Source organism: Arachis hypogaea, chromosome 15 (genome assembly GCF_003086295.3).
Source record: "Arachis hypogaea cultivar Tifrunner chromosome 15, arahy.Tifrunner.gnm2.J5K5, whole genome shotgun sequence".
NCBI classification, from domain to species: domain Eukaryota; kingdom Viridiplantae; phylum Streptophyta; class Magnoliopsida; order Fabales; family Fabaceae; genus Arachis; species Arachis hypogaea.
The window spans coordinates 3,986,782-4,003,042 of NC_092050.1; the positions used below are offsets into that span (position 1 = coordinate 3,986,782).

Genomic DNA, 16,261 nt, shown 5'->3' on the forward strand with positions numbered 1-16,261 from the left:
TTTATTTTGAATTTTAAATTGGTAATTATTAAAAATTAATTAATTATTTATTATTTAATGTTAATTTTAATTATATTTCTATTATACACATTATACACTAAATTTATTGACTTCTTATGTTTTCTCATTTTGTAAATATATAAACCGAAACATTGCGTATTAAAAAAAAATAAAATTCAAACTTCAAAGCCACAAATCTTTATATTTGTGTATCTCAAAAACTAACCGTCCAATATATTATTAGACTCCACAATCCACATCATGCATTCAAACTTCAAAGCCACAAATCTTTATATTTGTGTATCTCAAAATTTAACCGTCCAATATATTGATATTAGACTCCACAATCCACATCATGCCATCAGGGTGAAGCACATTAAATTTCGAATTTTTTATTTTAATAAATAAAATAAATATAATAATTATTAAATTAAATAATTTAAAAAATATCAAAATTTGCGTTTTTTATTTATGTCGTTTATACCGTAAACAAAATAATTTTACACATATTTTATTTACAGTATAAATAAGATACGTGTATATTTATCTTGTTTACACTGTAAACGAGATAAAATTAGGTGACGTCTTTGAATAGATATCGTTTACAGTCGTTGATTGGTCCCATTCTACATTTTGCAACAGGTTTCTCTTCTCTATTATACCTCTTTGACCATATTATCAACTGATAATGCAATGACGCATTGGGTGAGGAATGACGGAGACATCAATAGACTGAACGACACATCGCATTACGCTGAAGCAGCTGACTTTAAGATTAGTTTTGTTGTGTTTAATTCTGTTCAATCTCATATGAAAATATTTTTTGTATGTAGCCATGACTAGGGTAGTCGTGAAAAAATAGAGCATAGTTTATAGCTTTAGCGGTAGGTTTTTAGTAGCAATTTGGAACTCTATTTGTCTCTGTTAGATTGTTACGGTGTAAGTAGCAATTTGGAATTCTGTTTTACTTGTGTTAGGTTGTTAGGACCTATAACGTTGTAATTAGTTTTTGTTTAGTATGTATTATGTAATTTAAAAATATGTGTAAGTTAGAAACAGAGAAATATGTTCTTAAGTAGAAGTATTTCTAAGTTAAAAAGAAATATTTATTAAGATTTAATGTTTTGTATATCATATTAAATTGAAGAGTTGAGTTTTTTATCGGAAATATGTCAGTTTCTTCTTTGCTATATGGGTGTCTTCAATGAGGTTGTGCAGTTGGAAGAAAGAAAATGTGCTAGTGTGTTAATAGCATTATCGAATTGGTGGATATAGAGTTGAATGACCGTATATTTACGTAGTTCATGGGATAATCGTGCAGTCAAATTAACAGAATATTTGTGAGTTTAGTTTCATTGTAATCATTTGGAGCACTTGATTGAAGAGGAATGACAGAATTTCCAGGAATAAAGAATCAGGTGTTGCAAAGTAGTTAACCGATCGATTAAGAGTTACAAAGAATGGAGTGATATTAGGAATTAGTTTATTTTATCTGTTTAGTAATTTTTTGTTGAGACGTTGATGCTCTACCTTATTGTGTTGAATTTTTTATTTCAAAAAAAAAAATTGAGCTAATTATGAAACTAATAAAAAGTGTAAGAATTCAATAAAAAATTGAAATTATTTTTTTATAAAACTGAAATTTTGTCTTCTTATATCATATTTACACTGCAAACAAAATAAATATATCTTATTTATATGATAAACAAGATATACACGTGTCAATGTGTTTTATCTCGTTTACACTGTAATCAAAATACATTATAAACGAAATAAATAAAGGATGCAAATTTCGGTCATTTTATTTTAAAATTATTTAATTCCGTAATTATTATATTTATTTTATTTATTAAAACAAAAAATTCTTAAATTTCAATAATACTGGAAAATGGAAATACAATGGTTGCCTAAAATTAAAATTAAGAAGTGTGGTTATTATTTTGATAAAATAAATTGATAAAAATACAATTACAGTATTCAACGATTTGAGACCTTTATTCCAATGGGTCCTTTATACCTTTCCTATGGCTGCTTCAGAAATCGCATCGTAGATCGTAGTCACAATCGCAGTCCATAGCATTCAAAGTCCAAACCCTTCAAAACTCCCAAAAACAAATCCCTAATCTCACGCCCGCCACCAATGGCGTCGACAGCACGATCTTCCTCCACGCTCCTCAAGCGATTCCTGGCCACGCGCATCAACCAGTCCCGCTCCGTTACCTATATGCCCCGTCCCGGAGACGGCGCCCCGCGCGCCGTCACACTGATTCCCGGCGATGGGATCGGTCCTCTGGTCACCGGCGCCGTTGAGCAGGTGATGGAGGCGATTCACGCGCCGGTGTACTTCGAGAAGTTCGAGGTCCACGGCGACATGAAGGCGGTGCCGCCGGCGGTGATTGAGTCGATCCGGAAGAACAAGGTGTGCCTCAAGGGAGGACTCGCGACGCCGATGGGCGGCGGTGTGAGCTCACTGAACGTGCAGCTGAGGAAGGAGCTCGACCTCTACGCTTCACTCGTCAACTGTTTCAACCTCCCTGGTATCACCACGCGCCACAACAACGTCGACATCGTCGTAATCAGGGAGAACACCGAAGGCGAGTACTCCGGCCTCGAGCACGAGGTCGTCCCCGGCGTCGTTGAAAGCCTCAAGGTGAATTTCGATTTTCGTTTTGTTTTCTTGTGGAATTGTGAAATGGATTTCCTATTCAAATTTTTTATGCATAAAAATTGTTTAATACGTAGGTATATAGATATTTGTTTAGCGTTTTGGTTATGGATTCATTGTTCTCAATATAAAAGAAATTATTTCATTGTAGAAGTGATTTTTGTGTATTGAAGTAGATAAGTTGATGGTTTTTCTTTCTTTTATAGTTTTGTTTTTGGCGTTTGGCTCATCCTGTGGTTTGTTTGTTGGGATCGATTGTGGATAGAACTGATTAGTTACTTGTAGTTTGTCATGTAGATTATTGTTGATAGTGACAACCTGGGATATACTTATATGTTGAGCTTTGTGAGGTCACCTTAGGTCCAAATGCACATTAACATCTTGCATTCTAACATTTCTCCATGCAACAAAATCTGAAACTCTTAAAAAACATTATATGGGCTCCATTTGATCAAGAAAGTTATCAATCATGAATGCTAATGAGGAAGAAAAACAGCGCTTATCAATTGAAAAATTTTCTGGGAATCACTGCTATCATTTTTTCCCCTTTTTTGGACTTGATCTGATGTTTTCTGTACGAGTTGTGTACTGCTGCTTTGTGTGCTTTCAAGTTATTACCCCAAAGATTGTAGAATTGTGGACATGATCCCAAGATTTCCCAGTTTTTAGGAGAGTATTTTATAATAATTGAGCTACTTCTGTAATTCTCTATTGATTTTTTCCTGGAATGTTTAAATGTGTATATATATATATATATATATTCTCATGATGATAGCGTCTTGACATTGTGTAGTATGGGTTTTCTGTTTGCACCTCATACTAATGTGATGCTAGGTAATAACGAAGTTCTGTTCGGAGCGCATTGCTAAATATGCTTTCGAGTATGCTTACCTTAATAACAGAAAGAAAGTGACTGCTGTGCACAAAGCAAACATTATGAAGCTTGCAGATGGTTTATTCTTGGAATCTTGTCGGGAGGTTGCAACAAAGTATCCCGGAATCAAGTATAACGAAATTATTGTAGATAACTGCTGCATGCAGCTTGTATCAAAGCCTGAGCAGTTTGATGTCATGGTATTCATTATGTTAATCCTTGCCCTTAACTATATCTTTTTGCTTTTGTTTGATATATTTATGGAATAATTACAAGGGATCAAAACCTGTTCGACTCAGAGTCTGTTACTGGCCGTGCTCTATCGCTGTCAGTTTATTGTTGAGACAAGCCACACTACCCTGCAATTATTGGGGATCCAATTATGTTTATATATTTATTTTCCTCTTCTGATCTTTTATTAAACTTTTGCATGAGACATCAGCTAAATACCTGGTGTGGGGTTTATAACAGACATATTCTGCGGGCTGAAATAAACATCAACTTGTTTCTCTTATTCCTGTGGAAAAGGATAAAGTAAGAACTTAGAAATAATAAATGGTGCATTATTTGCCTGAGTCGAGCTGGATGTAGACTTGATGTATATAATATAGGAGAAAAACATGAATTTTGCTCCCCACACCCACCAAAACCGAAAAAAAGAAAGAAGGTTCAACTTAGGAATATTGCAATTTATGATTGATCAACCTGATGGTTGTCTCTTTCAACTCATGGGCACTTTTTCCACTTGCTAGGTGACCCCCAATCTGTATGGAAATCTCGTTGCGAATACAGCAGCAGGTATTGCTGGAGGTACTGGTGTCATGCCAGGAGGTATGGTTATTATTTACAGAAGTATAGAAACTCAGAGCTCTAATTTGATCATGATGCCATTTTTCTCATCAAATAACATCTTACTTTATGTTGTCATCATTGTTATGAGATGTATGATCAATGTTCAAATTGTTGAGAGTCTACTGCATGTTTGTCTATTACTCTAGTTCTCTTGGGCGATTATTTTGAGGGGCATTTTATGGGTTTGAAATTTGCAAATAAAGTGTAGGTAAAATAGAGATTGCATCTTAAGGTTGTATAAAATTTAGAATATCAATTTGTTTACCTGCCATTGGGTTGAAGCAGTGGAGGAAACAGCAGCTTGGCAGCCAATGTGGTGTTTATTAGTTGTCAAAGGTAGTGATATGACAACTAAAGCAAAATTAGTAGTGGAGTCAGTGAATAATGGTTAAAAATTGTCATTACTGTAGTTGTGTCAATGTTTCTTGTAGTGGAATGTTGGTTAGGGCTAGAATTCATGGTCGTTAAATTATTGAGTAACCTATGGTTAACTTGCAGTTGTGTGAATTTGAAATTTTGAATTAACTTGGGTGAATTATTTTAGGAAAACTCTAGTCTCTCAAACACACGAGTCTTTAGCAGGTAACTCTCTTAAATTGAGACTTCAAAATTGAAGATCTTCATGTATTCAAGATATTTTTATTGTTAGCATCATGAAGTTTTAGATGCTACTTTGCTTTTGTTTCTAGTTGTATTTCATTTTTTTACAACTAGTGTTTACTTCACTATGGTGTTGCAAGTAACATCTTGACTATTATGAGTTCAAAATTTGAGATTATGTATCAACTCAGGAGTACAGTGACTTGTGCTAAAATAGTGATAACAAGCCAGTTGTTGTGGTTGCAATTATTGTGGTGGTACAGCAATTTGTTTCCCCTTGTATTGTATTATTGTTGTTCTTGCTTTTTTTTTAATATATATATAGTTGGTTTGACCCAAGTAGGATGGAGATTGTGGAGTTGTGAAGAGTGTCCGGATAAAAGTGATTATTCATAATACTTATACTGCATCCTTTATGTCATTGCTTGAAAATATCAAATCATAAATGCCATGCTATTGCAGGAAATGTTGGGGCTGAGCATGCTGTGTTTGAGCAAGGTGCTTCAGCTGGGAATGTTGGCAGTGGGAAGGAAGTGGAAGAGAAGAAAGCCAACCCTGTGGCGCTGCTTCTTTCGTCAGCCATGATGCTGAGACACCTCCAGTTTCCTGCATTTGCTGACAGACTGGAAACTGCCGTGAAACGTGTAATTCTAGAGGGTCAATGCCGGACACATGACCTTGGAGGGACAAGCACCACTCAAGAGGTTGTTGATGCTGTGTTAGATGCTTTAAACTGATTAAGTGATTAACCTACTTTCTGACCTTGCAAACGAAGTCAGCTTCGTATATTCTTTTCAACTAATTATATCAACATTAATTGGGCTCCCATGAGAGTTGAATTTGGCAAATTTTTGGTGCTAAATAATGTCTATTCAACATAGAAGATGATGTGATGAGAATTTATTTATTCTGTACTTTTTAAACTTGTTTTTACTGTGCTTTATGAGTATTTGATAATTTTTACGTTGACCCTACACAAACACAAACAATTTAGTATTCTTGTTTAAGTACTCATATAAGTTCAGGGTGGTTTAGTTATTATACTTCAGAAGAGGTGAAATTTCAAATCACCTACCCTCACCACACTTCTTCCAATTATTGCATGAATAAGTCTTATATTTTCTTGTATGAATTAATCTTAGTTCGGACGCATTTTGTTGTCACTGAAGTAAAAAATAATCTAAATTTGAACAAAAATGGCTATGTTATAACGATAAAGATAGGAATTATGTATGTTTGAATATCTTTGATATACATGCAAAAAAAATAAAATTTGATTTACATCAAAATGTTGTGAATAAGTATTGAGTACATTTGAATACGTTTCTTTTAATTAAAATTATGTTATTTTAAAAAATATTTATTTTTAATTTATATATATAGTTTAAAACTTTAAATTAATTATTTAATTATTTAAATATTTTTTAATTTAAGATTAATTATTTAAATTATTTTAATATTAAATTTAACATAAAAGATGTTCATTAATTAAAAATTACTATTTAATTTTAAAGGTTTTTAAATGATATATATATACTCTGATTTTTTCTATTTTAATCTTTCAATTTTTTTTTGTCAATGATCCGCATCTTTGTAAGGTTATAATTAGAGTTCAAATTCAATGGACAAATACTAATCACTACGGTGGACAACCTTTAAACAGGTCATCTTTGTGCTTACATACAGACAGAAATTCATTAATCATTTCATTACAGAGGGCGCATTTATTTTTCTGGCATTCATCATTCTTAACATACAAAAGAAGGCATTTTACTTCTTATAAAAAATGTATCATTATCAATAGTTTGAACATCATCATCTTTTTTGCCTTCCAAACAAAGTTTGTACTAACTTAATTAATATCGCTCTCTGGTTGGGATTGAAGGTCTGCATGATGAGCTTGAGCTTTTCTTCTACGCTCATTGTGACTGGCCAATCTTTCTCTGCAGCTCCTTTTGTTGTCATCAAACAGGGCTAGCTCATGAAATCTGCATATATGCCATTCAATCTAACAAACAGCGAGTACATAGTACACATGCGCCAATATCAAATATAGGATTAAGAATAATACAGAAGAGATGACATACTTGCTACACTGTTGGCAGAATCTTTGCCGAGTGCCAGAAACTAAGACAACCGGAGCTTTAGCATGTCGCTCGCAAACCTTGTGACGGCGATTGTACCTCTTAGCAGCCTGCAAGTCTGCTAGGCATTCATCTGCTTGACAACAGTAAGACAAAGCAGTACAACTCGAAGACGAATTCCATCTACTTGATCCATCAGCATAAACCAACCTTATTGTTATCTTCTGCTTTCTCCTCTTCTCGTCATGCACTGCTTCTTCTCCCAAATTTTGTTGTTCTCTTTCTTCCTCTGTTCTGTGATCCATTTCTTTTCTTTCTTCCTTTCTTACTGGTAGAGTTTTTGCATTATTAATGGAAACATCTAGAAGTAGCTAGATTTATGAAGTTATATCTGTGAGTGTAGATATGTAAGGAAGGCAACTCCGCCAGTTAAGCTCACGTCCGTACACAATTTATGGACCAATGGGAACCAAAATATTAAATTATCCTATATGTATTGGCATTCACTTTATCACTTCTCAATTTTAATATGATTTTTGTTATGTTATCTATAGTTTTATAAAGTAAAAATAGTGAAAATAAAATTATAAAGATAAATATTATTATAACTAAGTCTTGTTATAATCATCACAATTCTTTTGGAAGAAAGAAAATATTTAGAATTAATATATAAAAATTCTATATAACTACTAAGAACATATTAAAAACAAAAAAAGAAAAGAAAGAGATAAAAAAATAAGAATAACAGAGCAAGAAAGAAGAAATGAGAGAAAAAAGGAAAAAAAAATAAAAATGCAGCAATAGAAATAAAAAAATAAAAAATAAAAAAGGGTAAAAATTTAGAAAAAAAAATATTAATTTTTTTTATTATTTCAAGACACTTAGTTAAACAATAATTTATTTATTCATCAAATTATTAATTATAAAAAATAATTTTAATTTATATTAATTAATATTTTTAATCAATAATCTAATATTGTTAATCTAATAACTTAATATTATATTTTTAGTCAATATTTTTAAATATTACTACTACATAAAACAATTAATTATAGCCATCTTGTAGACTTATTTTTTAAATAGTAAAAATCTTTAATATATGAGTCTTTATCTTGATTGATAATTAATTGTGTTTTAACTAGTAGAGTAAAAAAATAGTTAATTCATTGCTTTTCTTTTAATTAAAATATTCTTTTGAGTACTTACTAAGGTATTAGTAATTTTATATTTATTATTATTATTTTTATTATATATATCTTGATAAATAAAATTGTAAAACATAACTGTTAATTTGCTCTGATATATAAAATAAGGAGAGAAAGGAATAAAAGACACTGATGTACAACAAAGATTAGGCATACATTATTGCAGACGGTCAGTTTCAGTACGTACAAATTTTAGTCATGGCGACGCATGAAAGACTTTTTGAGAATGGAGAAGAGATGTATAATAGCAGATACCTTTTTATTAGGTGTAGATGCCTATTACATTATACGTTTAATCTTCACCCTCCATTTCATTATGCGCTGGATAAATAACAATCATGAGATCCAATAGTTAGATATGTGTTGGATAATTTTGCACGGTTAGATTTATAATCGGACGGATGTATTTTGATCTACCGGAAGCCTTATTTTCACTGAATGGCAACATGAGTGATAACAATAAAATGGAATTTCTTTTGGTATGAAAATAAAAATGAATAATCATATTCTTAACTTTGAGATTCCTACCTCTAGATAAAAAATTTAAAAGTATTAATTTTATAATAAAATAATATAAAATTTCAATCCTTTTGATTAGACAATCGCTTCTGATAAAAAAACTATTTAAATTTTTTTTACGATACAATACGATATTTTTGTAAATTTTACCAATGTGAAGAATTAAAAATGACCGAGATTTATTTATTTTTAAATTTAAATTACTAAGAAGCCTATTTATTTATATCATGATCTTAAGAATAAAATGAATAATCATACTCATAATTTAGAGATAGGTCTATCTAGATCTATCTCTAAAGATAAATCTATTCTAAACAAAAAATTCAAATATAATGATTTTACAGTAAATTAATATAAATTCTCAATCATTTTATTAATTTATTACAAAAAAAACTACTAATTCGATCTTTATTTTTTTTTCTATCAAGGACAATCACTCCTAATAAAAAAATCTACTTAAACTTTTATTTTTAGTTTTTGTAACATAAGGTAACTTTTTATAAATTTTGCTATTAAGCACTAATAAAAGTTATTGACACATTAACTGACAAGGTAGATAGTAAGTACCAACATGAATTTATTTGTTTTTAAATTTAAATTAGTAAGGAGTTTATTTATTTCTGTTCACTTGAACAAATGACGTCATTTCATTAAGAGTTCATCAATCAAAAATTTATTTTTCATAAAAAAATCTTGATATAATATTTTTAAATTAATTTTTTAATTAATAATTATATTTGATATCTTTAAATTAAAATAAATAACAATGAGTTACTAATACTAAATAAAATAAAATACACATATATAATCATAATTCAGACATCAATGAAGATTTAGTAATATAAAAAATAATATAGATTAATTATTTTTTTTATAAAATTCAATTGCTTGAATAGTGTAACTAATAATTAAAGAGTGATGATTTATGATACAATATTATATATTGTGGAGACTTATTTATCCTAAAAAAATTGATATATTTTTTTTAAATTAATTTTTTTGTTCAGATATTCAGTCTAAATATTTATATATGGCTATATAAAAGTCACCAAAAAAAAATATATGGCTATATAAAAACAATTCTTGAAGTTTATTATAAGTCATAATTTCCTAATTATTAGTTATACTATGCAAGCAATCGAATTTTAATGTACAAAAAATTTAATTAATTTATATTATTTTTTTATATTATTAAATTTTCATTGATCTTTTTTAAACTTTTGATAATATATAATATTAATAGATTAATTATGTTATTAATACTTTGAGTTTAGCAAGGGCTTCTTATATATATATATATATATAAGTTTATTTTAATGTAAAGATATTAAGTGTAATTATTAATTTAGTTGAAAAAGAGGACAACATTTTTTTAAAAATTATTTATTTTGTTTCATAATAAATAATATTTTTAATTTAAATAATTTATTAATTAATTTGTACTTATTATATTATACATTTAAAATTTTATTTAAAAATTGATTAATATAATAAATAAAAAATTAATTTTAAAAAAATATTGTATCAAATTTTTTTGATACAAATAAAATCCTAACAAATAAATTTTTAACCGATTTTATAAATAATTCACCGTCTTTGTTAACCATTCACATCGACACGTAATGTCTACTTTACTAACTCAACATGTTCATTAGCAATTTTTGTTAGTGCTTGACCACCAAAAAGCTCACATAAAAATAGAATATAATTATCTCATGAAGATAAATAAAAAATAGAGATGCCAAAGGTCTCTTTTTTAGTAAAAAATAACAATATCCGTCCAGTAAAAAAACATGACCACATTGGTAATTCACTCGTTATTATATAAAGGAATTTGATTTTTTAGGAAACATCTCAAATAAAAAATTACTATCATAATCACTAATTTATAAAAGATTAGTATCGATATTAATTATTTACATATGTTTATATTAATTATTATTTAATATAGATAATTAAGTGAATTTAATTTAATAGGTTAGAATTCATTTATAATATTATTTTTGATATAATAATATGACTCCTATCTAATTTCTATTATTATTTTATAAAACGAAAATATCTTCTTTTTTTTCTTTTTCTAACATTTGTTCGGTAATATTAATATAATATAATAAGGGATTAAAAAAGTAACAAAAAGATCCAAAGAGAATGATATTATAAAAATAATTTAAAAAAAGAAGAGTAACTATTATTTACCATAAAAGAAAATATTAGAAAAAACTTAAAAAGTTATATATAAATGAGTACAGTATTCTCACTAAAACATAAAATGAAAATGTAATACATATTTTTAATATAATAAATATATTAAATAAGAATGGAATACACATCTTTAAATATTAAATGTATTAACATTTTTAAAATAACTCTAAACCATTCCAAAAATATAATACAATTAAATAACAATAGCAATTACAATTCCAAACTCTCTAGCAAAGGCATGATCTTGTGGCCGATAAAAAGAAAATTCCATAATTACAAAGCCCAAACAAAAAATCCACCATCTCTAGCCATTTACTTTTTTTATCCTCTTCTCCTGAAAAGCATGTGAGTTTTGCTAGAGATTATTAATTTATCATTTACCGTGGTTTAAAAATTTCACATGTCCGATTGTTCTTCTGAATCCTGCTACTACACCAACTAAAATTACTGTGTGATATTAAAAGGTAAAAGGAGAGAAAATATGAGCATGACATTACAAAAAATGTAAAAGAATACCACACATAAAAAAAAGGTCCTCTTTTATTAACCCACCTTCAATTCGTGGTTGTCTAGTTGCAAGAACCACCACGGTCCATCTTTTGATAATAATCTGAACAACAAAGTAAAGTTGTATATAGAATTATTGATACTTGAAAGTTAACTTCATTCTCTAGTTTGTTAGATAGCTTTACTTTTTTTTTTTTTTTTCCTCTTTTTATCCCTTACTTTCACCTTTTTGGTATATTCTCAAATCAATTTATCTGTATAAACTATAAAACTATAAAAATAAAAATTATCAGTTATTGTAGAATTGAGCAATGTTATAGTTTAATTCACCTCATAATTCCGGCAATTGTCCGGAGGCCCATGAAAAGAGCTAAACCATACCAGATTCCTTGTATACCAATGACTGAAGGAGCTAAAAGCAAGAATGTAGAAGAGATTGCACCCACTAACATCTGTTTAGATTATTTTACAAAAGTATTAGAATAAATTACAGAAGAGTAAAACAATAATGACCTTATTTTTGTTGAAGACAAAAATATCCCTAGAATATTTTAAAATATGATAAAAATACTTACAGTTAAATATAACTTTAAAAATTAGATTCTGATGCAATTTTTTATAAATATCATGAAAAAAAATAAGACAGTTTTATTCTTCAAATTTAGTAATTTTCTGTTAAGTATATTTTTTTTATAATTTTCTTTATCAATGACCAAGAATACTTTCAAAAAATTAAAAAAAAAATTAGAGCTCGAATTTTTATTCCATATTTTGTATATATACTTTCCAAATCGTTATTCAAATATTCTTACAAAATTTTGGATTAAATACATAAACAGTTTTTAAATATAAAAGTTGTTTGTTACTTTTAAAAAATATATTATTTTAAGTTATTTTTATCTCATTTGAGAATTTTTTTGTCTACGTATCCAAAAATCAGGTACGTTTTTTTGATAGATTACCCATTAAAGAAACTATTCTATGCTTTTAGGCTAAAAAAAAGTTATGGACATTACCACTTACTTACCATAGAACAAGCAGCAAAGGAGAAGTCTGAAACTCCATAATGCAGTCCATCAAAGATATAAGCCAAAGCAGTTAAAGGTTGGCTAGCACTGACAAACTGTGCAAGTATTTATCATATAATTAAGGTCTTGCATATGATATATAAGTACTAATTAAATTACACTAATTTATTTTAAAATGAGGTGATATTACCTATAACATTCTTGATTATCATGCATATACCAACCTCTTTTAAAATACAATGATATTGAGTATTAAACCTCCAGAAATTAGCATATACTAGATCAATGTAATTTACCTAATGAAAATAATTAACAGAAGGAAATGCAGGTAAGTATTCTTAGTTTCTTACCAGTAGACCAGATTTAACAATACCTAAGACTTCAATGTCTTGAGTGAAAAGGGTTGCTAGAGAACCAAAAGAGGTACCCAAAATTATAGCTAACATGACTCCAGTGAGTACTCCAATCTGAGAATACATAAAATCAAATTAGAAATATGAATACTAGGGGCAAAGTATATGATAATTTAACACAAAGAATGAGATGGACAACCTTTAAAGCGAAGTAAGTTACTTCTTTTACAGTATTGTAGTCACCCTTAGCCAAGAAACTTGCAACAAGAGCCTATTCAGTAATATAACTCCATTGGTCAATTGTATGAAGTCAAAGGGAATGAGAAAATAAAAATTTGAATAGATCTTCTCATATTAATATTCCAATGATCCTGTCATCTAATATTTGTGAAATTTTGACATGAAGACTAAGAGATTCTAATGTTTATGAAGAGAGATTAGTGTACCTGACCAGCTGCTCCCTGTGCATCTACAAGAAGTGATACAGATAACCATACTTGCAAACATATCTGATGTGCTGCCGTGGCTAAGGGTCCGAGACGTGCAGCCATTGTTGTGCTCAAAGTTATTGTCATTACAGAAGCTAAAGTTCTTCCAAGAAGAAAACCACCTGTGCAATAAATTGGAAAAACTTCCCTCAAGACACCCCTCTGGTTTCTCAAGTATTTAGCATTCAAAACAGAAGATGCATAAACATGCAAAAGCTACAAAATTAAATCAGAAATGTCATATCTAATTATTATATATGGATTAGATAGTTCCTATGTTAATCAAAGACACATGGAAGTTAACGTGAAACAACAAAGTAAGTACTCTTGACTAGCCATAGAGATATGTTATTCCTTAAATGGCACCTACCAAAGCAATAAAACCATGATTTTTATCAATGGCTTGAATCAAACTTACAAGTGTAACCACTGAATTAATGTCAAATCAGATAGAGAAGATACTCACCAGATCTCAAGTATCCACCAAAAGGTAGGCTTCTAATATTTGGGATTGACAGTTTAGTCCTTTTACTGAGACTCCATATCATCAAAGTGGCCACAATGTACCTGAAATAATATTAATACAGAGTCTATTAATTTGATTGATCTCTATGTTACTGTATTGAAAATATGCAATAGGAAGAACAAACATAAGAGCTCATACTGAGATATGACAGTGGACAAGGCAGCTCCAGCCACACCCATGTTAAAATTATAAATAAGTACAGGAAACAAAAACACTGCAGCCAAATTGCCAAAACCTGCAAAAGTTCAAGTAATGTAAAAACCATTACAGTGTGATCAATGTGACATAAACCTTATTAAATGTCTATCAGTGTCTGTTTCAAAAAGTGTAATGAAGTACTTGCCTAAACATTGTACAGGGGTCCTAGTGTCTTTAAATCCCCTAAATATTCCTTGCACGGCCAGAGAAATGACAACGGCCGGAGCACCGATGGCTCTAAGCGACAAAAATCGCTCTGATAGAATCCGCATTGGTGAGTCCTATGCAGAAAAACATTAGGACAGCAACATCAGATAATGGAAATGGACCAAAAAATGAAATAACAAGGATACGGAAGAGGGATTGTACATAAGAATTTAGAAGTTTGTGATGCAAGGTTTAACTCACTGAGGATATTCCAACCATGATGAGGAACAATCTAGATCCAAAGAACATAGCCAAAGCCTCAATCATACCAATTCCTGCTGCTAAGACTAAGGCAGTAGAAACAGATGGTAGAAACATTCTTTTAGCTTGATCATGGGGACCTTCATTATTGATTGGTTTGGCTGCAATTTCTTCTGCTACAAAAGAAGTTGCCACACTAAGGAGAGGAATGTTGAAAACCTTTGATACTATGTTAAAAATTGACATGGAAACACCAGCAGATGCCAACTCCAATACTCCTATTCAAATAATCACCATGCAAAAAGAGCAATTCATTAGTAACTAAAAAGTAAATTTATGCATACCATAACATAAGAATGAAAAAGCAGCATAATGCAAGTTTTTCAAAACCATCAACATTACCAAAGATCAATCAACTTACCCAATCTGCCAATGTAAGCAGTCTCCATCAATTGCGCTAAGGGCTCAATTGCTTGTCCAGCAATTGCAGGTATAGAAAGCATTATAAGCTCAGTTTGTACACTTGGAACTTTAGGTTTGTTTTCTAAATTTACCCCATCAAACACACTGAATTGAAAAAAAGAAAGCCAAAAATCACATATATAAGCATAATATTCATTACATCGTACCTGATTAGCATTCAAGAACAAAAGGACTCATGATTAATTGACAAAGTATGCTAATTCGAGTAAAAGAGTGTCGGAATCATACAAATTCTTCTTGTTGATCAAGATGCCATTTTCTGATAATGCACTATCATCATCATCATCATTATGCACATCAAAGTGACTCAACCCAACATCAGAAATGGGTTCATTAGCAACCAAACCACAGTGCCTCACAAAATTGTCAAAAGAAACCACTTTCTTGTGAAGAATCCCGATGGAATTCCAAGCCCTTCTTTCTGTTGCTGTTCTAAAATGGAAATTACACTTCCCAACCTCATTGTTGAGTTTTGTTCTTTTCACAACCCCTTCAATAGCAACTCCACAAACAAGTGAACCACCAATTTGAGTAGCCATGTAATTGGTATAACTTAGCTCACTGCAGATATTTCAAAACAAAGAAACGGATCATATATCTAAGTTGCTTTGCTTAATTCAAGGAATAAAGGGTACTAGAAGATTATAAATTATGAATGTGGTTCATCCTTCACTGAAAAATGAACCCAATTTTCAGTTCCAGCATGAGAATGCAACAAAGAAAAGGGGGGTGGGGTTTAAACCATTAAAGTACCAACCTTTATTGTTTTCCTAGCTCCAAATATTCAAAATTCAAGTACGGTGAACTTGGAAGATATAGTATAAGGTTTATAAGCAGCAACTGATAATTGAAAACTCTTATTCCATTTTCAGCTGATCCTGTTTTCTGTTAGTGTCAGAAAAGAATCAATTTCTAACTGTAATGCCAATTTTTTTACTATGGTCAAGCTAGTGCAAATTTCACATTCTTTATACTTGCACTTTTATAGTATTAAACAGACAACTTTTAAAATGCAATGAACGTTAGTTAGTTGGTCCAATTTCTTTTTCTTTTTCTCTTTTTTTTTTTACGTTCTTATTACCACAAGAGTTTTGATTGGTCTTCAAATATTGAGTACCTATAATTTTATTGTTGAAAATTGAAAATTAAAATCGAACTTACTTATATCCAATGAAAGGTTATTAATTACCAATTATGTTATCATTTTTAATGTTCTTTGTAACTAATCTGTCGCAAATCTGGTTCTATTCAAAGGTTTGTCAACTA

The 16,261-nt window shown here is 29.9% G+C and overlaps 2 protein-coding genes and 1 long non-coding RNA gene across 11 annotated transcripts; 1 reads left to right on the forward strand and 2 right to left on the reverse strand.

Moving 5' to 3' along the window:
• Window positions 1–1,846: 1,846 nt before the first annotated feature.
• LOC112747664 (isocitrate dehydrogenase [NAD] regulatory subunit 1, mitochondrial-like) lies at window positions 1,847–5,914 on the forward strand. Of its 2 annotated transcripts, none has more exons than XM_025795815.3 (4): window positions 1,847–2,650; window positions 3,500–3,739; window positions 4,292–4,370; window positions 5,454–5,914. In XM_025795815.3, the coding sequence occupies exons 1-4, from the start codon at window positions 2,141–2,143 to the stop codon at window positions 5,726–5,728; spliced, it is 1,104 nt and encodes a 367-aa protein (XP_025651600.1). In that variant the 5' UTR covers window positions 1,847–2,140; the 3' UTR covers window positions 5,729–5,914. The 2 variants fall into 2 exon arrangements, with proteins under 2 accessions (XP_025651600.1, XP_025651601.1); XM_025795816.3 differs by having other exon boundaries at window positions 3,512–3,739.
• A 770-nt stretch (window positions 5,915–6,684) lies between these two features.
• Window positions 6,685–7,502, reverse strand: LOC112746844 (uncharacterized). Its single transcript, XR_011872695.1, has 2 exons — window positions 7,079–7,502; window positions 6,685–6,979 (listed from the first exon to the last, which is right to left on the reverse strand). It is a non-coding gene; the product is annotated as an uncharacterized lncRNA (long non-coding RNA).
• Window positions 7,503–11,131: 3,629 nt separating this feature from the next.
• LOC112747665 (protein DETOXIFICATION 45, chloroplastic-like) lies at window positions 11,132–16,128 on the reverse strand. Of its 8 annotated transcripts, none has more exons than XR_011872697.1 (14): window positions 15,753–16,128; window positions 15,224–15,556; window positions 14,934–15,079; window positions 14,513–14,790; window positions 14,250–14,385; window positions 14,045–14,141; window positions 13,847–13,947; window positions 13,339–13,502; window positions 13,092–13,163; window positions 12,913–13,006; window positions 12,539–12,634; window positions 11,842–11,963; window positions 11,557–11,614; window positions 11,132–11,338 (listed from the first exon to the last, which is right to left on the reverse strand). XR_011872697.1 is itself a non-coding variant. In XM_025795819.3 (14 exons), the coding sequence occupies exons 2-14, from the start codon at window positions 15,532–15,534 to the stop codon at window positions 11,309–11,311; spliced, it is 1,728 nt and encodes a 575-aa protein (XP_025651604.1). In that variant the 5' UTR covers window positions 15,535–15,556; window positions 15,753–16,128; the 3' UTR covers window positions 11,132–11,308. The 8 variants fall into 8 exon arrangements, 5 of the variants coding, with proteins under 5 accessions (XP_025651604.1, XP_025651605.1, XP_025651606.1 ...); XR_011872696.1 differs by having other exon boundaries at window positions 11,132–11,442; XR_003174947.3 differs by having other exon boundaries at window positions 11,132–11,451.
• Between the last annotated feature and the right edge of the window lie 133 nt (window positions 16,129–16,261).

Bases quoted from the DNA above. Each gene is read 5' to 3' on its own strand.
- LOC112747664 (XM_025795815.3), top strand. From the start codon at position 2,141: ATGGCGTCGACAGCACGATCTTCCTCCACGCTCCTCAAGCGATTCCTG. The intron at 2,651-3,499 runs GTGAATTTCGAT...ATGTGATGCTAG, and splicing joins GCGTCGTTGAAAGCCTCAAG to GTAATAACGAAGTTCTGTTC. The intron at 3,740-4,291 runs GTATTCATTATG...TCCACTTGCTAG, and splicing joins CTGAGCAGTTTGATGTCATG to GTGACCCCCAATCTGTATGG.
- LOC112747665 (XM_025795819.3), bottom strand. From the start codon at position 15,534: ATGGCTACTCAAATTGGTGGTTCACTTGTTTGTGGAGTTGCTATTGAA. The intron at 14,791-14,933 runs GTAAGTTGATTG...TTATTTGAATAG, and splicing joins TGCTTACATTGGCAGATTGG to GAGTATTGGAGTTGGCATCT. The intron at 13,164-13,338 runs GTACACTAATCT...ATTACTGAATAG, and splicing joins CACAGGGAGCAGCTGGTCAG to GCTCTTGTTGCAAGTTTCTT.